The sequence below is a fragment of the Pelodiscus sinensis genome, chromosome 1 (genome assembly GCF_052426305.1).
Source record: "Pelodiscus sinensis isolate ZL-2025 chromosome 1, ASM5242630v1, whole genome shotgun sequence".
Lineage (NCBI taxonomy): Eukaryota > Metazoa > Chordata > Testudines > Trionychidae > Pelodiscus > Pelodiscus sinensis.
In genome coordinates, this window is record NC_143052.1 from 227,121,749 (window position 1) to 227,148,333 (window position 26,585).

At 42.3% G+C, this 26,585-nt stretch overlaps 1 protein-coding gene across 2 annotated transcripts; it reads left to right on the plus strand.

Annotated features, from left to right (window-relative positions):
• The first annotated feature begins 1,094 nt into the window (after positions 1 to 1,094).
• Positions 1,095 to 26,451, plus strand: LOC102454420 (arylsulfatase H-like). Of its 2 annotated transcripts, XM_075915520.2 has the most exons (12): positions 1,095 to 1,403; positions 2,057 to 2,096; positions 6,755 to 6,808; positions 13,691 to 13,840; positions 14,523 to 14,644; positions 16,449 to 16,571; positions 19,730 to 20,153; positions 21,184 to 21,320; positions 22,316 to 22,450; positions 24,698 to 24,860; positions 25,148 to 25,269; positions 25,761 to 26,451. In XM_075915520.2, exons 1-12 carry the CDS (start codon positions 1,349 to 1,351, stop codon positions 26,129 to 26,131), a joined length of 1,896 nt encoding a protein of 631 aa, XP_075771635.2. In that variant the 5' UTR covers positions 1,095 to 1,348; the 3' UTR covers positions 26,132 to 26,451. The 2 variants fall into 2 exon arrangements, with proteins under 2 accessions (XP_075771635.2, XP_075771640.2); XM_075915525.2 differs by lacking the exon at positions 2,057 to 2,096 and having other exon boundaries at positions 1,096 to 1,403.
• The last annotated feature ends 134 nt before the right edge of the window (positions 26,452 to 26,585 follow it).

A 26,585-nucleotide genomic window follows, 5' to 3' on the forward strand; every position in this document is an offset into this window, starting at 1 on the left:
TCCACTTTTGTTGACAAAACCCTGTAGTCTAGACACAACACCAGAGAGAGGACAGGCTGCAACTGAAGCCAGAACATCCACATCACAATTAAGCAGTCCTGGAGCCCTGAGCCCCACAAGCCTGAACCATCTGTTATGGCCCAGTCAGAGGTGTCTAATTGCAGTATTGACAGACCCATAGTGCATGGCAGGTAAGAGTCACACCTCTGCTTGTAACAAACTAAATGTGGAGATAGACAAGCCTTAAAAACAGCAACAGTATGGACAGCAGTTCAAGTGTTATTTCACAGTGTTGTCACTGCATTCTGTCAAGCCAATCTAACTCAAGATAAGTAATTAAAAGGTAGATAAGTGTGTAGTCAATACAAAGTTAGCACTTCCTTTAAAAAGTAACATGATTTTAAAATCAATGCCCATTATATGCCTTCAGCTACACTGGCCTTTCTTTATTGTGGGCACTCAGTATTGTAGAAGGCAAAAGTGAGACATTATAGAGAAATACTGTAAATTCTTTCTGATATTGAAAGCTTATTTTCTTGGGGGAAAAAATCTATTGCAGTTCCTACTCATTGAGGCAGTCACTCAAAGCTGTTTAAACTTTATGGAATTGCTGTTTCACCAAAAGTGTAAAAGAAAGCGTTACATTTGTCCTTATTTCCAGGCCTCAAGGTTGCATGTTTGGATGATTTAATGGGAATTACAATGAGAAGTCCTGTGGCACATTAGAGACTAACAGATTTATTTTGCCTATGCAAGCTTATGCCCTAATAAATCTGCTAGTTTTTAAGGTGCCACAGGACTCCTCATTCTTTTTGCAGATACAGACTAACATGGCTACCCCACTGAGACTTAATTGGAATAGTTTGTTAATGGATGATCTATGTTTCAGTGGAACCGGCTTGAGCTTAAGCGGAGTGGGGGGCTAATCTTTTGGAATCTAATGAACAGCAGAATTCATTTTAGCCAGGTCTCTAATGAAAGGCCTACTGTTCAGTGATGAGTCCCACATGTGTTTATAAATGTTAACACTGTGCTAACCTCAGCCGGAGGAGGTACAGTTTAGGGAAGTTTAGTATAAGGAGCCTTGCTGTCAGCAGCAGAGACACATAAGAAGGGTTTTCAGGCTTGGCTACTCCAGTGCTGTACTGATTAAGCTAAGCTTTCCTTCAGTGGGGAAGTAGCCTGCTTTCCAAGCTGCAGAGCAGTGCGCATGAGCAGATGGAGTAGATATGACCAGTGCCCACTAGGCAACAGCTAAAACCGATAATGAATGTGCTGTGGCAGAACTGGTTTCACTGACAAACATGAAATGACTTAAAATCAACTCTATAAGTGAGCTCACGGACAAATGCATCGACTGCCTTTCTATTTTAAACTACCAGGGTGCAGCGTGACAACACCAGGTACTGAACTTGTCATTTTCTATGATCTACTGCAGCAAAATTTGTTGGGAAATATACAGGAAAATATTAAATGGTTGTTCCAAAAAGTTTGTTGTTTTCCTCAGTATAAAATAATTGGATCAAGTCTTTGAAAAAAATGTTTCTTATTACAGGAGTGACTACCATGCAGAAATATTTCTTGCCTGTGCTTATGCTGTATAAACTGGGAACAATCATTTGTATTTTGCATTCAGTACATTTTGCAAAGCAGTTGATTTGGAATGATAAGAAGGTTTTCTTTGTATGGACTCAAACTAAAATTAGAAATCTATGTGTTTTGTTAGTCTTTAAGGTGCTACTAGATTATTTGTTGGTTTTTAAAATTAGGAATGTTTTAACAAATTCAGTGGCATCAAATCAGACGATCAAATAAGAGAATTCTGTGAATAATACTGAACTATGTTCTACAGAATAGTGTCATCCTTAAGAAAAGGATTGTGCTCAAAAATACCTCGTGTAGAGGGTTGTGCTACGTTACATGAAGCTAGATGCTTTTGAATATTTTGAAAGAAGGATAGGGAGAAATTTTAGTGGCCCTGTCAGTATACATAAGAACAGCCATACTGGGTCAGAACAAAGGTCCATCTAGCTCAATAAATCCTTTCTTCCAACAGTGGCCAATGCCAGGTGCCACAGAGGAAATGAACAGAACAGGTAATCATCAAGTGATCCTTCCCCAGTCGTCCATTCCCAACTTTTGACAAACAGAGGCTAGGGACACCATTCCAGGCATTGATGGATTTATCCTCCATTAATTTATCTAGTTCTTTTTTGAATCCTGTTAAAGTCCTGGTCTTCACAACATCTTCTGGCAAGGAGTTCCATAGGTTGACTGTGTGCTGCATGAAGAAAAACTTCCTTTTGTTTGTTTTAAACCTGCTACCTATTAATTTCTTTTTGTGACCCCTAGTTCTTATATTATGGGAACAAGAAATACCTTTTCCTTATTTACTTTCTCCACATCAGTTATGATTTTATAGACCTCTATCATATTCCCCTCTTTTTTAAGCTGAAAAGTCCTAGTCTTAAGAATCTCTCTTCATATGGCAGCCTTTCCAAGCCTCTAATCATTTTGTTGCCCCTTTCTGAACTTTTTCCAATGCCAAGATATCTTTTTTGAGATGTGACAACCATATCTTCATGCAGTATTGAAGATGTGGGATTTATACAGAGGCAATAAAATATTCTCTTATTCTCTAGCCCTATTTTAATGATTCCTAATGTTCTATTTGCTTTTTTGACTTCTGCTGCACATTGAGTGGATGTTTTCAGAAAACTATGCACAATTACTTCAAGATCTCTCTCTTAAATTGTAGCAGCTAATTTAGTCCCCAACATTTTGTACATATAGCTGGGATTATGTTTTCCAATATGTATTACTTTTCATTTATGTACATTACAATTTATCTGCCATTTTGTTGGCCAGTCACCTTGTTTTTTGAGACTCTATAGAAGCTCTTCATAGTCTGCTTTGGAGTTAACTATCTTGAGCAGTTTTTTATCCTCTGCAAATTTTGCCTCCTCACTATTTTCCCCTTTCTGCAGATAATTTATGACTATTTTGAAAAGGATTGGTCCTAGTACAGATCTCTGTGGGACACCATTAGTTACCTTGTGCCATTCTGAAAACTGACCATTTATTCCTACCCTTTGTTTTTATCTTTTAACCAGTTATCATTCTATGGGAGGACCTTCCCTCTTATCCCATAACAGCTTACTTTGCTTAAGAGCCTTTAGTGAGAGTCCTTATCAAAGATTCCCTGAAATCTAAGTACACTATGTCCACTGGATCCTCCTTGTCCACATATTGTTGACCTCCTTACGGAATTATAATACATTAGTGAGGAATGATTTTATTACTAAATCTTTTTTGGTTAATAAAATATAAAAGGCCTCTTACTTATAACTATTTACATTACTAAAAATGGGGTAAGATACTATTTAGTTTTCATCAGTGTTTGTCTGTTTCAATTTAGCACAATTTGGATAACAAAAGGTCTGTCTAAGAGCAGTTGTGGGGTAGTGATTTGGGGGGGATGTTGGGAGTTAGAGGTTAGAGCAGTCCTGAAGTCTCCAAACTTGCTCATGGATCCTTGGCCTCAAAGCAACTGTTTAGGCAGCCAGGAATTGCCAGAACACAGGCATTCTAACCATAATCTCTTTCCCCTTCTACTGAGAGAAGGTGAAGTTAAATTAATTTAGTTAATTTTTGTCACAATATTGAAGGGGTTTTATTTCATAGGCATCTCCACAGAAAACTCCACCAAGTTTCCAGTCTTGTATTTTGAGTAAATGTGAGCCAGGTAAATTAAAAGGTCTGATACTGGAGGCCAATTCAGATCTGAATGACAGATAAGTGCACTATAACTGCAGCTAACTTTCAAAGTTAACCTGCGACTTCCTTTAACTTTGTTGGATGTTGAGATACAGTTAGATTCAAGACTGAGGCACAGGAGCCATAAGTGGCTTTTTAATGTTTTTCCTTCAGGTCCTTGAGGCACATGATATTAAAACACAGTGGCTACATCTACACTGCAGGCTTTTTGTGCAAGAACAACTGTTCTTGCGCAAAAACTTGCAGGGCGTCTACACTGCACACACGTTCTTGCGCAAGTACATTTACAGTACAGCGTTGGAAAAAAGGCCTTCTTCCAGAAGAGTTATTCCTCTCCCCATGAGGAATAAGCCCTCTTGTACAAGAGCTCTTCCACAAGAAGGCAGTGTAGACAGGCAACATGAATTTCTTATGCAAGAAACCCCTATGGCTAAAATGGCCATCAGAGCTTTCTTGCGCAAGACAGCATCCACACTGCCATGGACGCTCTTGCACAAGAGCACATCTCTTGCTCAAAACCTCATGGCAGTGTGGACGCGTTCTTGTGGAAGACCTTTTGCATAAGAACTCTTCCACAAAACAGTTCTTGCGCAAGAAGCCTGCAGTGTAGATGTAGCCAGTGTGATTTAGTTATTAAGCAATCAAGCTGCTTTTATTACATTATTAACCAATTGTAGAATACTTGATCAATTATTTTGTGGTAAGAATTATATATATAAATGTAGCTCTTTAAGGAAATATTGATCATTAAATTGGCTCCTGAACCACTGATGTCTGAGTATCATTGACTTAGTACTTCTGCAATCAAGGCCATAAATCTTTGGCAAGAGAAGGGATTGGAAGGCAGCAAGAAGTTTTCACTCATCTTCATGTGGTTCATTATAGACCAATGCCAAGACCTAAATCTGGGTCTCCGCAGAGTAAGCAAGGGCAGTACCTGCAGCTAGGTACTTGTTAACAAAATAACTGTTTTTAGGATTTTTAGCCAACTTTGGGGAAGTTACTGCAAGGTTTTTGTATATGTAGGCCATGTACTATTGCCACATCCATTCTAAAATGCTAAATGTAAAAACTGCAGTCCTTTTTTCCCCTTGGGTATTTGGTATTGATGTTTTAGACCTAATTTGTGATGGCAAGAGTTAAAACCGGATCTAAGAAATATAATCAAGTATTACTAACAGGAGTGTTGTAAGCAAGACATGAGAAGTAATTCTTCCTCTCTACTCTGCACTGATTAGGCCTCAAATGTAGCATTATATCCAGTTCTGAGCACCTCATTTCAGGAAAGATGTGGACAAACTGGAAAAGGTCCAGAGAAGAGCAACACAAATGATTAAAGACATAGGAAATATGACTATGAGGGAAGACTGAAAGAATTAGGATTTGTTTGGTCTAGAAAAGAGAAGATTGAGAGGAGACAAGATGACAGATTTTAAGTACTTAAAAGGGTGTTACAAGGAGGAAGGGAAAAAATATTCTCTTTAACCTCTGATGATAAGACAAGAAGCAATGGGCTTAAATTGCAGCAAGGGAGCTTTAGGTGGGACTTTGGGAAAATCTTCCTTACAATCAGGAAATTTTTAAGAGCAGGTTAGGCAAACATCTATCAGGGATGATCTAGATCAATGTTTCTGAAACTGTTCCACAAGAACACTTTGAGAAACACATTAACTGGCCTCCCTGGTTCGTTTATTTACCGGCGCTGCAGCCATGGAGCCTCACGGTTCCCATTGGCTCCGTTTTGTCCTTTGAAGCCAAGGGGAGCCACGGGAAGTGGCGTGGACCAGGCCACCGCTTTCCACTGCTCCGTTTGACTGCAAAGAGCAAAACGGAACCAGTGGGAGCCGCAAGGCTCTGTGGTCACGGCACTGGTAAATAAACAAACCTGGGCGGCCAGTTAACGTGTTTCTCAAAGTGTTCTCGCAGACCACTTTCAGAAACACTGATTTAGATGGTGCTTGGTCCTGCCATGAGGAAAAGAGATTGGAGATGATGACCTCTCAAGGTCCCTTCAAGTTCTAGTGTTCTATGATTCTGTGATTATAGGCATTGTGTCTGTTTTTCATGTAGGCATTGATTAAGCTGTTCAATTCTACAATTTATGGAAAGGGTTAAAGAAACAAAATAATCAATACCAGAACATTTCAGGTGCATTTAAAATAGAATTAGAAATCACTGATTAAGCTCTGAGAAACCTATGTGTATAAATCTATGTCCATCCCCACTGGACAAGGGAAAGGAGCCATCTCTTATTAGTAAATGTAGAGGAAACGTGTGAAAATGCCAGGGAAAATATTCAGATCACAACTATAGAGAAGCAAACTCCAGAGAATGTGCCCAGAGGGAAAAGATGTACATTGAAATGATGCAAAAAGTAGTATTAATCAGGGAAATGTACCTCTCAGAACATAAGGTGAAAAGCAGGAAAGGAAGCAAATTGTCAGCATCACTGACAATGACATCAGCTTACATTCTGTCATAGGGGAGATGAATAAAACCCTAACAATTGAACATATCATTTAACATATCATTTTATAATATATAACATATATTATTATATAGAACATATAAAATGATATATATATAACATTATCATATAACTATGTATTATATAATTATTATATATATATTGTTATATAATATATAACATATTTTATAATATATTTTCTTTCAATCTTCCTCAAGACAATTAGAACACTGTGGGTACAACTGAAGTAACTGATGATAATAGCTGTATATCATGACCTGTTCTTACAGGTCTTTTTTTTTATTTATTTATTGTCAGGGGTTTATTTTTCCATTTTGGGCCCATTGAAGTAAATGAGCACTCCCATTTATTTCAGTGGAATTTGCATTAGGCTCTTTATCATTTAGATGGTTCCATTTTTATTTTTATTTTTATTTTTTCCTATTGTTTCTTGTTTGTTTTTTGTTTTTGGTTTTGTTGTTGGGTTTTTTTTGTTTTTGTTTTTTCCAGAATCGTGAAAAACCAACCTTTGATGGAAATCATGTGGCACCTGATAGCCTATTGGTAAGGAAAAAAATGCATTAGAACAAATGACTCTGTCTTCCTATTTATGAATAAAGGCTCATTAGAGTTAAATAATGACATAATAAAGTCTACATCATCATCGCAAATATAACAGTAGTATGAATATAAAATGTAATAAAATATAACAATAATGTGACTTGTTGGCTTGGTGGTATTTTTATACTTTTTCTTCTTTTCAGCTTACCGATGGCACAAGCAGGTTGATGCTAGATTCACATTATAAGCCTGAATTATAACTCCTCCCTGTTACTTACACCCAAAAAGAAACAAATTCCATTTAAATTGTACATGTCATGTATAAATGTCTCAAGCTCAATTATTCTGGAATGTTTAGGATAAAATCCAAATAAGCAGTTTAAAATTATGAGACTGTAAATTCCCTGTTGCACCTGTTTAAGGCCAAGAAATTGTTTGTTCTTGTCCTCTGCATGATTTTGACAATTGTAGGAAAAAACATGTGATTATTGTAAAGACACCCCAGCCCCTCTATGCTTGGTAAAAGGGCTAGATTGGCACAACCTACCTCTTGCACAAAGTTTTTATCAGTGGCTCTCAAAGCGCCTTACAAGGGACAAGTGTCATTATTCCCATTTTACAGATGAGGAAATTGATGCCTCGGTGCTGCCTTTTGGAGGTTGTTCCCACAGAAGCACTGTGAAGTATAGCTGCGAGTCTGGGCTTTGAGGATCCCTTTGCATAGGGGAAGGTGTGGGGGCACAGCACATAGCATTGTGGAGTTTCAGAGCAGTCTTGTGACCCAGAGAGCAACCCTGGAGGCTGCTATAACTTTAGGCCTCCAGACCCCCACCTCTTGCTGGACCGTCAGTTTCATGCTAAGCCTCTAGGGGAATGTCCACACTTCACATTGGGGTTGAGATTCCAAGCTTAAGGACCCAAACCCAGCCAGTGGAGCGGGAACATTTTTAAGAGTGGGGTTGCTGACATCCCACCTTTACCCTGTCCTGTCCTCTCCCCCACTCAGGCCAATAGCAAAATCCATGCGTGAGGAGCCAGACGTTGGGACCCAGGGCATCAGAGCCCCCAGTGTGGGGTGCCAAATCAGAGCTCATTGATGTGTAGGGCCAGCAGCAAAGCCCAGGTGCATGGAGCAGCAGCAGAGTCCCCAGAGTGAAGGGCAGCAGCTGGTTTCCTGGGTCTGGGGCTGGCAATAGACCCTATGGTGCATGGAGAAGCAGCTGGGATCCTGGATGCAAGGCTGGGAGCTCAGGGATAGTACGTCATACCCTAAACCCCAAGTTCCCACACCTATGAATCTAGATTAGTTCTGATGCAGCTGGTGCGATAAGATAGAATGTAGTCATAGCAGTCAAGTAGTGGAGCAAGGTGGGGCCAGATATTCCAAAAACCTACCTAGGATCTCTGATGGGGAAACACTTTGGGCAGCTAATTGCTCCCACCACTGAAGCTACCTCCTATTTTTTTAGCACGCTGTCTTCATAAGAGCTAGCACAGATTTGTCTCTTCTAACAGGGAATCATACCTACAGCTCGAAGTGTAGCCAGACCCTTAAAAGCAGTAGCGCAGAATCTCATCCTCTATATATCTTAAAAATATATCAAATAATGAGGAGTACAGGATCTTTTGAAAAAGGTTGGGTTTTTTTGAAAGAGCCACATCTAGACAGCAGTTTCACTTTCGAAATACCCTTTTTCAGAAAAACGCTGTGCGCGATTATGCAACTGAAGCGTGGGATATTTAAATCCCCTCTTCATTTGCAATTTCAATCTGCCTAATTTACATCCCTCTTTTGAAAGAGGGATGTAGTTTAGACATGCCCTTATTGTCTCACGGACCTTCTCCAGAGTAAAAGTATTACCCTAGCAAAAGACTTGTTAGTAGAACTGTTAAAGATGATTTGATTGATTGGGATGTATCTGCCAAATTAGATGGATAAAATGATTTATAGTATAATACTGCACAAAACTTTTTGGAGTTCTGCAACAAGCAGAGCTGTGGGTTTCAATATGCCAGGGTAAAATAGTTTTCCTCTCTCTGTCACTGGTTAATGACTCCATGGGGCTTGTCTACCTTATGGAGAAGATCGAACCTCTGGAGGTTGATCTTCTAGCATTTGATTTAGCGGATCTAGTGTTGACCACGAAATTGAATGCTGAGAGCATTGTGTACTCATTCTGTGAGGAGTAAGGGAAGCTGATGGGCCTCCCGCAGTATAGACGCTGCAACAGCTCAGCTTAAGCTAAATCAAATCCAGCTATGCATTTTGCATAGCTGGATGGCATGATTTAAGCTGACCTGCCTGGTCTGGTGTAGACCAGGCTGTAGAGACATATATTTTATCCATTTGTTGAGTTACAGCCACAGAAAGAAGTGGTAGCTAGCTGCTTGATCTTTTAATGTTTCTTTCTCATTTAGAACATTGTCGTTTGGAAAGCTACTTGTGTTTCTTCAATTAAAACCCTGTCATATTCTGTGAAATATCTTTCTAAATCCCAGTCACCCAGTACACACAAGTTATTTCCTCATGCCGCAGGTATTTTTGACCTTTTGCATAAGCTGTAGGAGCTTTGAACTTCAGTCTGTATGGGTAATGAAGGCAGCCAGCCAGCCAGACTCCAACATCATTTCAGGGACTGATGTAATACTTTTCAGCACATTTCAGATGGAATGAAGTATGTAGAACGCCTACCCTGTTCTTTCATGTTCAAGTTAAGGGGCAGTAGATATCTTGACATTTTTTAACCTATTGAATTGGTGTGTCATACTTGTGCAGTATCTGATTGTGTTTAAGATAGACATGTCTTGTCATAACAGTGAGTAGTCCTGTGGCAACTTAGGGCATGTCTATATTAAGGAGTTATTTTGAAGTAACAAGATGAGTGTCCACACTACCAAGCCTGTTGTTTTAAAAAAAAATTGACTTATTATTTTGAAATAACAACTCCTGCTTGTGAAGAGGAATAGGCTTATTTCAAAATAGTTATTTCGGGAGTTATTATTTTGAAACAACTTATTTCAAAGTGCCCTGGTAGTGTAGACATAGCCTTAAAGACTAACAAAAATATACATAGTATCATGAGCTTTCATGGGTAAAAGCCACTTCATTAGATGAATTGTAATGAAACACCATATCTAAATCCTTATTCTGTGGGATCTGAATTTGGCAGCTTGACTTAAGTGATTCTAATGAAACTCCAAATTCAAATAACCCAAACTAAAGAAAAATTCACACTCATATCTATATTTGGGTATAAGCGCTAATTAGATTTTATAATTTGTGTGCTAAAGTGGACTTGCTTGGAGTTTTGAACTAATATAGCATGTGTCCTTACAAGCAGGCAATCTGTAAAATCTATGTAATTTAGTCAGATTATTTATTATCATGATATGTACAAGAAGGGAACTGTGCATTATTCATCTTGTGTCACCTAGTGATACATTTTTGGTATGAGCCTATTGAGGATGTAGGTACTACTGTTCAGTCACTCTTTTCAATGCAGGTTTGTATTACCATTCAGTAAGACTAGATACATTGGGAATAACTCTGGACTAGAAAGGAATGAGTCAAATTTCATTGTTGTGCAAAGTAAAACTGACAGGCTGTGTCTAGACTGGCAAGTTTTTCGGAAAATCATGCCACTGTAGACGTAGCCGTGGGCTGTGTCTACACTGGCAAGTTATTCCGGAAAATCAGCCGCTTTTCCGGAAAAACTTGCGAGCTGTCTACACGGGCCACTTGAATTTCCAGAAAAGCACTGACGATCTCATGTAAAATCGTCAGTGCTTTTCCGGAAAAACTATGCTGCTCCCGTTCGGGCAAAAGTATTTTTCTGGAAAACTGTTCCGGAAAAGGGCCGGTGTAGACAGCACAGTAGTGTTTTCCGCAAAAAAGCCCCGATTGCAAAAATGACGATCGGGGCTTTTTTGTGGAAAAGTGCGTCTAGATTGGCCACGGACGCTTTTATGGAAAAAGTGCTTTTCCGGAAAAGCGTCCTGCCAATCTAGACGCGCTTTTCCGAAAATGCTTTTAACGGAAAACTTTTCCGTTAAAAGCATTTCTGGAAAATCATGCCAGTGTAGACGTAGCCATAGAGTATAACAGATAAGCTAGTATAGTACTTCTGTGATTGTTTAAATCCATGAGAAAAAGGGGGGGAAAGCTGCAGGAAAATATTATTAGACTAAATAGAAAAATTACCATAATAATTGGCAACATTTTTATTAATTCTTGAACTGGCCAGATGATGCAGCATGATAATTGAAAACTTGCTCTATGTCTTTTTTTTAGGAAAGTCCATTACAAATGTAACATCCACAACTTTATTTCTTTGTGGTATGGAATGTTGAATTAGCACGTAACATTTGTCCAAGAAAACAAATTGTTAAGAACTTTAAACTTGTAAACTCTCGCAGGCTCAGAAACTCAGAGAAACCTGTTGTTTGAGATGCACAGAACTTATTAAAATACAAAAGGTTTTAATTTTTTCAGCATAGTGGCACAGAATATATATTCAAATAGATAATGGAGGATAAATTTATACTGAATCAGATCTGTATTCTTTCCCCTCACTTATTTACTTGTAACCAGGGGCAACTGGCGAGGGAGAATGTAGGGGTCCACAGGCCACATGACCTCTCACAGCCTGGGGAAGGGCCAGGACAACATCTCCCCACCCTTGCTCTGCCCCCTCTCCTCCTTTGCCCCACCTTTGCTCTGCCACAACTCAGGGGAATAGCAGGGCCGATGGCTGTCGATCTCCCTCCCTCCCCACCCTGCACCCATTGCCAGTGTCAGGAGAAGTGCCGCAAAGGCAGCTCGAGCTAACTCTGCTTCTCCAACCTCATTGCTTAGTTTCCAGCTGGTGAGTACAAGGACAGTCCCACTTCTCCCCTGAGTGACTCGGTTGGGGTAGCAAAGCAAGCTGGTGCTATATTTCTGTACCTCCCCTGTTGCTGCATGCTGGACCCTTGCTGAAGGTGCCAGGTCTCCCTTAAGTTCTCCCACAGGCTGCTGGCTAGCCCCCTGACCCTCCCTCCCATGGTGTTTGGAGGCACATGCCCCCTCATGTATCTCCCCCCATGAGTCACCCACATGATGATGCTGTGACACCAATTTGAAAACAACGGGGCATATTGGTTTCATTTATATTTATGCTTATTTCTCAGAGAAATCATTAACTAATTATAGATACGTAGCTGGCTCATAGACTTGCCCTGTTAAACTTTTATTCCTTTCTCTAGTATGTTCTGTCGTCTTCTTCCTTGGACATATTCAGGACCTTGCTATGAAAGAAATAAAGGAATAAAAGTATTGTTCTCTTACTGACACTGAACCAGAATTGCTGTCTTTATAAAATCCTAGGTGCTGAAGACAGTAGACATCTCTGTTGGTTCATACTATTCAAGCTGTAAATAGAAAGTGATGAGAATAAGTTAATTGCTTTTTAGTAGAATGGGTAATAGGAGATCATGTTTGGAGTTTGAATTTCACCAAAATCTCCCAAATAGCAATATAAAAACTTGTGTTTTGTTGTCATTTCTTCATAAAACTTTTCACATTTTGCTCCTTATGGAGTTAGAATTATCTAATTTAACCTGCCAATTTCCTTGTTCATGTACTTAACTAGCCGATTAGCCCGTCATAAGATGGGATTTTCAGGTCTTCTCTCATGAGCTCTCTCACTCTGTCTCTTTCTCTCTTCCTACTGCCTCCCCCCCTCTCTCTCAGCTCTCCTCAGCCTCCTGCCTCTCTATCCATCTCTTTCTTTCTCTTCTCCCCCTCCTGCCACTCACTCTCCCTTTCTCTTCTTCTCCTCCTCCTGCCTGTCTCTCCCCTTCCCCTTCCTTCCTGCCATGGCACTTGGCTGAGTGCTGCCTGCTCAGCCGGGCTGCCGCGAGGGAAGGTGGCGGGATGGTGACGTACATGGCTGCGCTCAGCTGGGCCCCGGCGAGGAAGCAAGCAGCGGCAAGCGGCCCGTGGCTGCACCTCCCCCCCCCACCAGGTCTGCTTCCCGTCCCCCTCCTCCCGTCCAGCCCCACGGCCCCTGATCCCCCCCCCGAGCTCTGCTTCCCACCCTCTCTTCCTGCTGGCCAGCCCCATGGCCCCCTGGACACTCCCTCACCAGCGCTGCTTCCCTCCCCCCTTCCTCTGGGCTCCCCCATCCTCCCCTACAGCCCCCAATTCCCCCCCAGCTTTTCTTCCCACCCCCCTTCCGGCCAGCCCCGCCCCCTTCCCCTCCCTGCATGGTACCCCGCCCCACTTCCCCTTCCTCCCCATCCCTGGCGTGCTGCACCGCTCCCACCTGAGCGGCGCTCCCACCGGGCCCCAGCAGGGGAGCAAGCGGCGGCAAGCGGCCCTTTGGGGTCCACGCTCCCCACGCGGGGTCGGGGGCCATGGGGCTGGATGGGAGGAGGGGGGTGGGAAGCAGACCTGGCGGGCGGGGGTGCAGCCACTGGCTGCAGCCAGACCTCAAAGGGCCACTTGCCACTGCTTGCCCCCCTGCCGGGGCCTGGCAGGAGCACCGCTCAGCTGGGAGTGGCGCAGCGTGCCACAGCGCACCAGGCAGGGAGGGGAAGGGGACGGGGTTGGCTGGAAGGGGGATGGAAAGCAAAGCTGGGGGGGATTGGGGGCTGGGGGGGAGGATGGGGGGACTGGAGGAAGGGGAGAGGGAAGCAGCGCTGGTGGGGAGGGTTTCCGGGGGGCCCTGCGGCCACTTGCCGCCACGGAGCAAAGGAAAGGGGGGCGGGGCGCTGACGTACACGGGCAGGGGCGTGGCCGTGTACATCAGCGTTACAGACACACAGACCCTGGGCTACTATATATATATATGATAAGAATAGCCAAATTATATTGAATGGACCTTTTCTTTTTAACCTTTTCAGGACCTCTCCAACCATCCTGCTAGTTTTACTTCCATTCCTAAGGCCACCTGGGTCACATGCTTTAGTCAGCTACAAGCCCAATATTGTACTGATACTGGCCGATGATCTTGGTATTGGAGATGTAGCCTGCTATGGAAATGATACGATAAGGTAAAGGATCTAAGGAGAGTAATCAAAGACATTAATTTACTTTTTTTTATTGTAAGAATGTCATGCTCTCTCCAAATCCTCCTTTGCTGAGCCACATGCTGGCAGAAGGAGGGGTTCTCTGATGGCATCACCTGAATTAGGTTAAAAGCGCTAATTGGACTATCTTTCTTACAATACCATAAGTCCTTGAAAATGACTTACAGTGTTTCCAGTTAAAGAGAAGCTAGATAATTTCATGGAGGTTAGGTCCATAAAAGGCTATTAGCCAGGGGATAAAATGGTGTCCTTGGCCTCTGTTTGTCAGAGGCTGGAGAGGGATGGCAGGAGACAAATCGCTTGATCATTGTCTTCGGTCCACCCTCTCTGGGGCACCTGGTGCTGGCCACTGTTGGCAGCTGATCGGCATAGCGCAGCAGCCATTTTGATGTAAATGAAGCGGCAATTATTTAAATCGCCACTTCATTTTCCTATGTCTAGTAAACTCAACTACATGGCTCCATCGATGGAGCTGTGTAGTCTAGACATACCCTAAGGAGCTGCAAGACTATATTTTATTACAGAGCTCAGGAAACGCTTAATAGGTTCTCTATTTTAAAAAAAAGAGAAGATGCAGTTTGCCTTGTTAACCACTATTAGCTGACAGACCAATATCACGAAATTTCTTGACTTGATTTTGTTTTAGGACCCCTAATATTGACCGGCTGGCAAAGGAAGGGGTGAAACTTACTCAGCACATTGCTGCAGCTCCACTCTGTACACCAAGCAGAGCAGCTTTCCTGACTGGCAGATACCCCATCCGATCAGGTTTGAGCCTTTTTAATTGAACTGTGCTGTCTGAGCAAGAGACTTTAGCTTTTAAACATTTCGACTCATTGACTTTAAGGCCAAAAGGGACCAGTGGGGTCATTCTAATCTGATCACCTGCACATTGCAGGCCATAGAACGTCACCCGCCAACTCCTGTAATAAATCCCTGACTTCTCGTAACAGAGAATCTACCATTTATTCTAGTTTAAACCTGCAAAAGACCCATGCCACATGTGGCAGAGGAAGGTGAAACTCCCTGGTTTCTGCAAATCTGACACAAGGAAAAATTCTTTCCGAATACCAGCCATAGGGATCCGTTGGACCCTGAGCATTTTAGTAGGACCCAGCACACCTGAGAGAAAATTTTCTGTAGTCACTGCAATAATTCTAAAGTAAGCAAATATCTCCAACAGCTGGTGATAGGATGCTAGGTGGGGAGGGCTCTGTGGGTATGTCTAGACTACATGCCTCTGCCGACAGAGGCATGTAAAATAGGCTACCCAACATAGTCAATGAAGCGGGGATTTAAATATCCCCCGCTTCATTAAAATAAAAATGGTTGCCGCTCTGTGTCAGCTCAGCTGATCGTTGGCACAGCGCGCAAGTCAGGACGCGGATCGGTTGACAAGAGAAGCCTTTGTCGACTGCTCCCTTATGCCTCGTGAAACGAGGTTTACAGGATTGGTTGACAAAGGTTTCCCTTGTTGACCGATCCGCATCTTGACTTACGCGCTGCGCTGACGATCAGCTGAGCCGACACAGTGCGGCGGCCATTTTTATTTTAATGATGCGGGAGATATTTAAATCCCCGCTTCATTGACTATGTTGGGTAGCCTATTTTACATGCCTCTGTCGGCAGAGGCATGTAGTCTAGACATACCCACAGAGCCTTCCCCACCTAGTGTCCTATCACCAGCTGTTGGAGATATTTGCTTACTTTAGAATTATTGCAGCATGGCTGTGTTTATCCCTGTCTCTGCACATCACAGAAAGGTGCAATCATGTAGCTAAAGAAGGTCCAAAGAGATGGGAGCAGCAGCCATGATGTTTCCCACCGAATTGCCACCAGATGTCCATTAATATGGGCAATGCACTTTTGAGGGCTCACAGACATGGCTAGCCCTTATGGAAGGCAGTAGGTAAATAAGAAACAGACATTCTTAGTATCAGCTTCCTCTCAAACAAGTGTGTTTTGGGACACAAAAAACCATGGAATTCTGCTGCTCTGTAACAATGATGTCTTGTTGGGTTTTACAGTTTTCCTCTTTTTCCTATTATTGAACATTCACTCAGACTCACAACTTTGGTTTCTAAAAATCTGTAAAAAGATTTTTTTCTGTTTTCCAACCATTGCTGCAAATAATGATTAAAAGATAGAAGGAAAACGTGACACACATCTGTGTGAGATTCAAATGAATAATTGGTAATATGAAAGTGAGGGATATATACCTCCCCAATCTCGCCCAGAATCCTCATTTATTTTCACTGAGGCTTAAGCAGACAGCACAGGATAGATTCTTAGCTGATGTAAATCAGCAACACACTATTATAGTCAGTGAAGCTATGCTGATTTACATCTGCTGAGGATTTGGCCCCAAGAATGTAATTATGATTTATAGTGCCTCCAAATTATTCTGTCATTGGAATCGGGGGGAAAGACTCTATGGAAAGATAAGTGAGGTTGATTACATTTTGACAGACAAGAGAGCTCTTGCAAGCTCTTATAAAAACAAAAGTTGCTTTTGGCTGAAGCCTCCCTGTTGCTGTATTTATTTAGTACTTTAAAAAATGATATATTACAGGCATGGATGCCACTAACAGTTATCGGGTTATTCAGTGGGCTGGAGCCTCAGGCGGACTTCCTCCACATGAAACAACCTTTGCCAAGATACTACAGCAGCAAGGCTACATTACGGGACTAATAGGTATGTAGACTCAATACTGGTTTGGCAAAAGATATTATCTGAACACTTAGCACTGAAATACTTCATTGTGTGGGACTGATCAGAATATGAATTCAAGAAACAGATGTAACTCTCCAAATGACAAAGATCTAAATAAGGAAGAGCCATTAAAAGAGCAGTCAGATACTGCTTCTTTCTGTAGCAAATAGTTCTTGAATGTAGCTCAACAAATGAATAAAGTATAGGCCTCCGTGTGGTCATTAAGCAGCAACAAAGAGAAAAACTATTATACCTTGGCATATTGAAACAAACCTGCAGTGTTGTCTTCAAGTCGTCATTGTCAAGTCCAAGTCATGTCTCAAGTCACTACAGTTCAAGTCTCAAGTCTTAATTTAAAAAATGTCAAGTCATTTTTGTACAAGCCATCAATATCGGCATTTTCAGACAATTTTTTCACCAAGTTGATTTAGCAAAATTAGCAAGTCTCAAGTCGAGTCTCAAGTCACAAACAATGAACCCGAGTCGAGTCTCAAGTCGAGTCAGCTAGGCGACTTAAGTCGGACTTGAGTTCAAGTCGTGGGACTCGAGTCAACAACTCTGCAAACCTGTGCTAGCTCTGATGGAGAGATCATGCAAAAAACTAGGAGCAGCGTGGATAGGGGAGCGAAGGAACAAAGCAGAGAAAGGACAGTGCAAGGGGGAGTACGATGGAGGGGCAACAGCAGCAACACAGAACTGGCTGTTGCCTGCCCACACTCACCAGCCACTATAGCTCACAGCACACAGCCAGTGCTGGCCAGAAACAGGATGGGGGCCAAGCCCTACCGGACCAGTGCCAGCATGCAGGAAGGGCTGCACTGACAGACCAGCAGCCCACCAGTCCACATGCTAGATGTTTTCCTCACCACCCGCCTTGGACACACACACCCCATCATCAGACACTGGGTCCCCACCACCACACTCACTGCTGGTGGGAGGGTGGCTGGTGAGAGCAGCAAAACCCACCTGCTTGAGCAGGCCTTTCCTGCAGGACTAAGCTGGATTGTGATGTGGGCCTTTTCTCTCAGTTAATATATATTGTGAGCACAGGAGTGGCTGTTTTGTTTCATTATGGCTTTGTTATTTGAGTTGGGAAGGGTGTCCAGAGCTTGGGCAGATCATTCTTTAACTTCGTTAAATCAAAAGAACTATTTATAATATCACATAATATTTCTTTATGGGCATACACTGTATGTATCCTCATCGCTAAAGCTTTTCAAATCCAATACACTGTTTATACTAGGGATAGGCAGTAATTTTCACAAGGGGGCCTCTTAAAGAATTTTGCTATGTGGTTATGGGCCAGCTCCACCCTGGAAAGGGGTAAGGTCTGGGAAGGAAGATGCAGGGCTGGGGACTAACCTCCCCCCAGAGTTGTATGAAACTGGAAACCTTGAATTAAAAACACAACAAAGGGCTCATGGCTCACAGCTTCACAGTCACCACATTGCCTGGCAGCCGCCCAGGGTTGCTGCAGCTATTTAAAAGGTTTGTAGCTCTGGCCTCTGCCAGGGTAGTTCCATGACTGTGAACTGTGAGTCATTTAAATAGGATCCTGCTACCTAAACCATTGCATAGAAATTTGGTGGCGTGGGCAGCAGGATATAAATACAAAGCAGGCAGATGCACTCTGAGGGCCAGATCAAAGTGTTAGGAGGGTCAGATCCAGCCCCTGATCCACTTCTTGCCCAACTCTGGTTTACACTGTTATCTGCCAGCATCTCATGGCTTGTTTGGCAGATAGGCTTACGACCCCTTATACTAGTGAAAGTGATGTCACTTTTGGCTGTTTCATTTTATAATTGGCTCTTTCAGTATATCCAGATTACACCCTGTCACTTTCTAACCTACGTGTCATCTGGCTTTCTACATAAATCTACTGCTACACTTTCCATAACAATACCCTACTTGCTTTCCAAAAGAAATCTGATGAGGTTCAACAAGGATAAATATAGAGTCCTGCACTTGGCACGGAAGAATCCCAAGCACTGTTACAGGCTTGGAACTGACTGACTAGGTAGCGGTTTGGCAGAAAAGGATGTGGGCATTACAGTGGATGAGAAGCTGGCTATGAGTCAAAAGTATGTCCTTATAGCAAGAAGGTTAATGGCATATTAGGGTGCATTAGGAGGAGCTTTGCCAGCAGATCTAGAGAAGTGATTATTCCCCTTTATTCTGCACTGGTGAGGCCACATCTGGAGTACTGCATCCAGTTCTGGATTCCCCACTACAGAAAGGATGTGGATGCATTGGAGAGGGTCCAGCGAGGAGCAACCAAAATGATTAGGGGCTGGAGCACATAGCCTACAAAGAGAGGCTGGGGGATTCAGGCTTATTTAGTCTGCATAGGAGAAGAGTGAGGGGGGGATTTGATAGCAGCCTTCAACTTTCTGAAGGGCGGTTCCAAAGAGGATGGAGAGAGGCTGTTCTCAGTGGTGACAGATGGTAGAACAAGGAGCAATGGTCTCAAGTTACAGTGGGGGAGGTCTAGGTTGGATATTAGGAAAACGTATTTCACTAGGAGGGTGGTGAAGCACTGGAATGGGTTCCCTAGGGAGGTGGTGGAATCTCCATCCCTAGAGGTTTTTAAGTCTAGGCTTGACAAAGCCCTGGCTGGGATGATTTAGTTAGGGTTGGTCCTGCTTTGGGCAGGGAGCTGGACTCAATGATCTCCTGCAGTTTCTTCCAGCCCTAGCATTCTATGATTCTATTCATTATGTTGCCTTTGCAAAAGGTGCAGAGGCAAGAGCACAATATTGTTTCAGGCTGCAATTGTAAAAGGACTCCTTTCCCCTTTAATGTGGGTGGCATAAGCTCAAGCATGCCTGATATTTTTCTCCCTTGCCCTTTAATCCTGGTAGTTCTCAGTTACTGCATCCTATTTTAGTCCCTAATCATGGGCATTAACTGATCCAGGAAAAAAGGCATGTGTACCTGTGCAGAAGCCAGTGGTTTAGGAGGGATTTTTAAGAATGGAAAGATTTGTTCTCCTGGAGCATATTAAATAATTAGCATCTATTATGGAGGATGGGAAATATTTCTTAATAGCAAGGGGGTTTTGGTTTTGGTCCTGATGAGAGCAGAATGTTTTAAATGATTGTATTGCATGTGTACCTTTACGTTTTAAATTATATTTTCAGGGAAGTGGCATCAAGGTGTGAACTGTGAATCCCGCGACGACTACTGTCATCACCCTTTAAATCATGGGTTTAGTTATTTTTACGGCATGCCATTTAGCCTAATGAATGACTGTCAGATAACACAACCTCCCGAGAAAGACAGAGTCTTGAGAATCAAATTGTGGCTCAACACTCAGATAATTGGCCTGGCAGTACTTACACTTGCAATAGCAAAGCTTGTTGGCTTGGTCTCAGTCCCCTGGAAAATAATCATCTGTTTTGCTTGGTTTGGCTTTTTGTTCTTTGCATCCTGGTTCGCAAGTTACGGATTCATAAGATATTGGGATTGCTTTATGATGAGAAACCATGAAATTACTGAACAGCCAATGGTGGTAGAAAGAACTACATCCCTTATATTGAGGGAGGCCATTTCTTTTATTGAAAGGTAAAGTACGGTTCATTTTGAATATATTTGTTTAAATTTTGGAATGTTTCACTACATTGTTTAATTATCCAACTGATTAATCTGTTAATTTTTAAATTAAGCTTTCAAATGTAATATGTAATTATTATCTTGACTCCAAAAATTAAAGTCATAGACATAGAGTTAAAGGTCAGAAGAGAATACAAAATCCCCTTGTGTGACCTCTGGCATATCATATGCCACTAAACTCCACTGCCACACCAAACAAACAACCAGAACTACATCAAAGTATTACAGTCCTGAGAAGGACAAGCTTTTGCACAGGCAGAGAATGGGAGGGAGGGAGGTGCACCAATTTTCGAGGTTCTTGCAATGAAGGGAATTGCTAGAATTATTTTGGTGTACCTTCATTGAATCAAATGACCTCTGCCTCTTGCTTCAGAGGCAGATTCTCTCACATGGTACTGAGAATTTTTTTTAACCCAGTAAGAGTCAGGAAGGGATTTTCCCCCACAATGTGTGTGAGTTTGTGTGAGGGCATGTAAGCATATATAGTGGATTTTTGTCTCCTTCCTTTGAAACCTCACAGATGGCCATTAGTAGAGATGAGTCTTGCTCACATGATCCATATCTTGGATCAGGAAGGAATTCTCCCTCAGGTCAGACTGGCAAACCTTGGGAGTTTTCACCTTCCTCTAAAGTTCTGCAAACTCCTTCCTTCAGAACCACTCAAGTCCCAAAAGTGCTGGACCAGTGAGGTCCAATCTTGACTTCTTGACTTCAGCTGATTTATACCAGCTATTTGCTCTCCAGAATGAAATCTGTTTACTTGCGAATGCAAACAAAAGGGGCTATATTAAATATTCAAAATTAATTTTTTGGAATTAACTGGGTTTTAATATTTCAGAGGCACTAGATACTTATAGGGTTAGTCACTGGAATATTAGCACAATTTAATATCAAAGTCGTGACTTCACTTTTATAAAAGCAAAGTACATGTATAAACTAAAGTACTTCTTTGCAAGGAAATGACACATTAATTCTTTTAAAGAAACAAGCATGGGCCGTTCCTCCTCTTTGTTTCCTTTCTACATGTCCACACACCACTCATCACCACGGAGATATTTCTTGGGAAGAGCAGGCATGGCTTATATGGAGATAATGTAGAGGAGATGGACTGGATGGTGGGTAAGTTAATTTAACAAATGATACTTTCTCTAACAATCTAACACACAATTAACTTGCTCACAACATTCATACAAGGAGAGTCATTGTTTCTAAGTACTCACTGTGGCTGTCTGCTGCTGTATCCTCTACACAAACCATGATTATATGGCTACCTAGAGTGTGTAAATATACAGTTCTCCACCAGACAGATGTCTGTGCTAATCCTGCTGCTATGCATTAACCATTCCTTAGTGCATCTGGCACTCTGACTTAGGCTGTCTGTAGATCGTCTATTGACATACTCTTGATTCAAATGGCAATATGTCAGTGCAGACAAAGGAATATTCAGTGTACAGCAGCAAAGTCCGTAAGACAGCTAATGCATGCTATACTGTAAGGCTGCAGATGTATAACTCTGCTACCTGTACAGTCCGTCTGTGCAGATATGCCCTCCGATTGTAAGCTCTCCTATGGGGAGATCATCTTTTTGATCTGTGTTTGTACAGCACCTGGCACAAGACAGTCCTGGTCCGTGACTAGTGTTCATAGGCACTACCATAATCAGGGGCAGCCCAAGATGGGCTGCTGGCAGCTGGCGCCCCAGGCGGAATGCACGATCGGCGTCCCCGCCTCCACAGCCCTCAATGGCGTAACATCATCATTGGGCTCCCTGTTTAATGTGGCACTCTAGACCACAGCCGAGTTGGCCTATATGCATGGGCCGCCACTGACCATAATAGTTCTGCTACTAATAATAATTATGTGCTAATGGGATATCATATCTTCCCTTTGCATTTAAAAATTGTCAATGAAATCACACGCAAAGGTTCAGCTCTCAGAAACACTTCAGTACATGCTTCTTTTTATGTGTGGAAGTAATCCACTTGAGCTCTGTAAGTCTACTCCCTTGCTTAAAGTTAAGTGTGTGCATATTTGCAAGACTGGAGGCAACAATTGTTTCACTAGTTCTAGTTTTGTTTCTTAGTGCATATATGTGTCATTATTTTTATTTATAGGCAAAGTCCTGAATGCTATTGATAAGGAAGGTTTGAAAAATACCACACTCACATACTTTGCCTCTGACCATGGTGGGTTCTTGGAAGGTCATGATGGAAAAGTCCAATTAGGTGGCTGGAATGGAATATACAAAGGTGAGGATTATTAGCTAGACTGAATTCCTTAAAAAGGTCTTCCTAATATAACCAACAGAGTATTTAATGGTACCATAGGCAGCAAGTAATTGATTAAATCATATATGTTAAAATATTATGTTAACATTAGGGCATAATGCTTATAAGATGAAGGCATATCGTAAAATCAGCATAGTTCAGTAAAATAGATACAAATTTTAAAAATTCAGAAATTGAAAACACAATATTAAACTTCTCTCTTCAAAATCACATGTGTAGCCCTGAAACCATATGCAGAAAATAGCATATCAAGGATTGAAGCTCTGGGTCATAAAGATTAAAGATCTTGTTCGCATCTGCTTTCTTCTTCTGACTGGGAAAACACAGAAACAGCCCATCTCATCTAGGCATTTTCTCCCCGTAACAAGTTCTCTGGTTTCTGAACTGGTGTGCTTTAGAAAAACAACAACAATCAAGTCAGGAGAGGTCTAGCCATTTATTTCCCAGGTGACAGTACAAGTGACAAGACAGTAGGTAGAATGGAAGTATTTGACCAGACCTGCTTGGCAAACGTAACCCACACATCTTCTGGGTGTAGTTCCCTGTCCCATGTAGTGGCATTCAGACTACAGAGGGAAAAACGAGTGTGCTCTTCAACCTTAGTTGAGAGCTAGCTGGTTTTTTGCTCAAGAAGCTGTAGCGGCTCATGCACTAAGCTGCAGAGGTCCCAGGTGCGGTTCTACCTGTCAGTATTACACAAAGACAACTGTGTATCTCAATACAAGTGTACCTCCCTTCCAAATAAGCTTACTGCAGGGTATGAGACCAGAGGGCTGTAAAGGGGGCCCAGGAAAGCACTCTCTAATTGTACTTGTTACAAAGTATTCATGCATCTTTGCTTTGACAAGTTTCTTTTTTAATGCAACAGGTTTCCAAAGGTCTGTGGGAAAACTTATATGGGCAGGGGAGCCAACAGCTATGCCAGGCCCCTGGGCAAAGCAGGAGGGGCAGCTCCTTGCTCCTGGAAGGGGTGGGGCCTCAAGACAACAGTGCCCCTCCAGCACTGTATGGAGTGCTCTGCGCAGTGCTCCCGCTTTCCCAGGCAGCCCTGAGAGCCACCCAGAGCATGCTGCATTGCACTCCAGGGGTGACTTAAAGGGTTCGGGGCCCCTTGAATCACTGGGTAGTTGCTCCTTTTGTCCCTTCTCTCTCCCTCCTCCCTCCATCAGTAGGCCTGCACATGGGTGAGCAGAACTGTGAGGTGAGCACACCTAGTATTGGCCACTTTCAGCAGACACAATACTGGGCTAGATGGACCTTTGGTCTGACCCAGTACGGCCGTTCTTATGTTCACAATACATTCAGGTAATATGACAACCTGAAATACATATGAGAATTACATAAATACTATGCACATAATATTCATTAATGTGCGTATACTGTGCTTAGCATATATGTACTGGCTAATACAGTTGAATCATCCAGCACTGGGTGAGGAGGCTTCTCCACTCACATGCTAATGCTGGATCCTCAGTTTCATTTTCTGCTGCTGGAACTCTGGAACTGCTACTCCCACCTCTCCAGCTGCCCTCTCCACCACTTGGTACTTCACTGGGTGACAACTACAATATTTCAGTAATTAATCAAAGTTAGACTGCACAAAATACAAGGAGTACAATGGGATTTACATTTTGTGAAAGGAATTGATAAAGCAGCAACTATTTTCTTACACTATTAACAAATTCAAAATAACTCTAGAAGATTTACTAGTATATAGGTAAGGAAATGATTGGATGGATTGCTTTAATTCAGGGATCCTCAAACTGGTACTCCATGGAGAACTGGCTGGCCACATGCTCAATTGCATTAAAAGTAGCTAAGACGTTAAATATGCTTACAATGTTCAACAGTTTCTGTAGTTCTAACAAGGCTGTTACGTGATTGTGACCAAAAGGTGACCCACCGAATTGTGAGTAGGAAGGGAGGCATATGACCATTTACATATTAAAAGATAATACTTGCAGTGTGGCAGTTCTCTTTTCTGTAAAACAAAGGGGAATCAATAGAGTGTAAGCTACTGAGATGGCAGCTGGAGAAAATGCATTTTAATGGGATTGACACAACTAAATTTGTTCCTGAGGAGGATGGGCTTATGGTAAAACTGAAAAAGTGAGAGAGACTTAATATAAATCAATAATATTAGACAGTTTAAGCAGGCAGCATGTCATGTCTCTAAAATATCTTCTATTGCCTTGCATTTAACAATAGGTGGAAAAGGCATGGGAGGCTGGGAAGGAGGGATCCGTGTGCCAGGGATATTTAGATGGCCAGGAGTGTTGCCTGCAGACACAGTTATCGATGAACCTACAAGTCTTATGGACATTTACCCTACAGTGGCTCACCTGGCTGGAGGGACAGTGCCCCAGGACAGGTACAGAAACTGTAAAACTTATTCACTGCCTTAAATTTCCAATCTTGCTTGAAAATGATCTTGTTTACCACATCATTGCCAGCCTACTTTTTCAGAACCATAAATTGCACACAGTTCACAAAAATCCTTTTTTGCATGTTTGAGATTAAACCTCTTACTCATAAATATTCCTTGTTCCAAGAGTAAGGTGCTCAAATGTTTTCAATTGCAATGACAGTTGAGTACAGAACTTGTGATCCTGCAGCTCACTGCAATTTGGTGACTACCATTCTTTCCATCAATGTTAGGGTGATTGATGGCCGGAACCTGATGCCTTTACTGGAAGGGTCCGTTCAGCACTCGGAGCATGAGTTCCTATTTCACTACTGTGGTGTGCATTTACATGCAGTACGGTGGCACCAAAAGGACAGTGAGTAAAAAGCTTCCTCCAAAAACAATGATGTCTTCAGTCTCCAGGAAAGCATCTGTACAGTATTTAGTAGAATTTGATTTTTATATAGGATAGATTTTACCTTTGCAATGAGCCTGAGGTAGGAGGAAGTGAGCAGTTGTTCCATCTAGGAACAGTGCAGGTACAAATAAAGCAGTAATAATTTGCTGCTGTCCTGCATATAGATTATGATATTCATGCTACAGCACAAGTAAGCTAGCCAGAATATTGGGTGCAGAACCAAGGATCTCCCTGTTCAGCCATTCTAGGGAGGGGTAGTATTGGTTTAATCCTGTTTGGATGTACCCAAAATTTGAATACCCGATCCAGCAGTATAATGGTGAAAGCTGGCACCTTGTGTTACAAATTAAAAATGTACCTGTTAAGCTCTGAAAATATGGTCATTTCTGAAAGACCTTTTTTTCTTCTAATGCCGTGTTATACCTTTCTGCATTGTTGTCTCCTGCCAGGTGGGGCACTGTGGAAGGCTCATTATGTGACCCCAATATTCCATCCAGAAGGTGCTGGCGCATGTTATGGAAGAGGAATTTGTCCATGTTCGGGGGACGGTGTAACCCATCACGACCCTCCTTTGCTCTTTGACCTCTCCAGAGACCCATCTGAGGCCAAACCTCTCTCACCTGGCACTGAGCCCCTGTTTGACACAGTAATAAGCAGAATTGAAAGAGCGGTGGAGGAGCATCGCCAGACCCTGACTCCCGTCCCACAGCAACTCTCCTTGTACAACATTATGTGGAAGCCCTGGCTGCAGCCGTGCTGTGGGACATTTCCGTTTTGCTGGTGTGACAAGGAAGGTGACAGTGCACACCCTGCTCTGTAAAGCAGATTCAAAATCTATCAAGAGTTAATTGGGTGAAAGTCTTTAAAATCAAGTGAATTTTTAGCAATTTTTTGTTAATTCAGGATTATGCAGTTGGTTTGATATCTGAAATAGGGTTTAGAGAAGCCCATTTCATGAAACTAGATACCAGTCCAGATGGACCAAACTCATATGTTCCAGTATGGCAAGTCTTACAAGCATCTGTGCACAGCTGCAGATATAGTTCTGATACATTGCAGCATGCCAAAATTAAAGTTGCTATAGGGGGCCGTAATTTTGAATCTCTTGACATTTATGGATAAAGATTCACGAGCCCAGCACCATTAGATTGCTGAATTTCTATGCAGTGATGTACAGGCTGAACCTCTCCAATCCAGGATTGCATCTTCCGGCAACATCCATGCACTGGCATTGGTGTGACTCTGTGGATGCTTCAAGTCAGAAATAGAGCACT

Coding starts and splice junctions, on each gene's coding strand:
- LOC102454420 (XM_075915520.2), top strand. CDS start 1,349: ATGCATCGACTGCCTTTCTATTTTAAACTACCAGGGTGCAGCGTGACA. Junction 13,841..14,522: donor TATGGAAATGATACGATAAG/GTAAAGGATCTA, acceptor ATTTTGTTTTAG/GACCCCTAATATTGACCGGC. Junction 25,270..25,760: donor ACGGTGGCACCAAAAGGACA/GTGAGTAAAAAG, acceptor GTCTCCTGCCAG/GTGGGGCACTGTGGAAGGCT.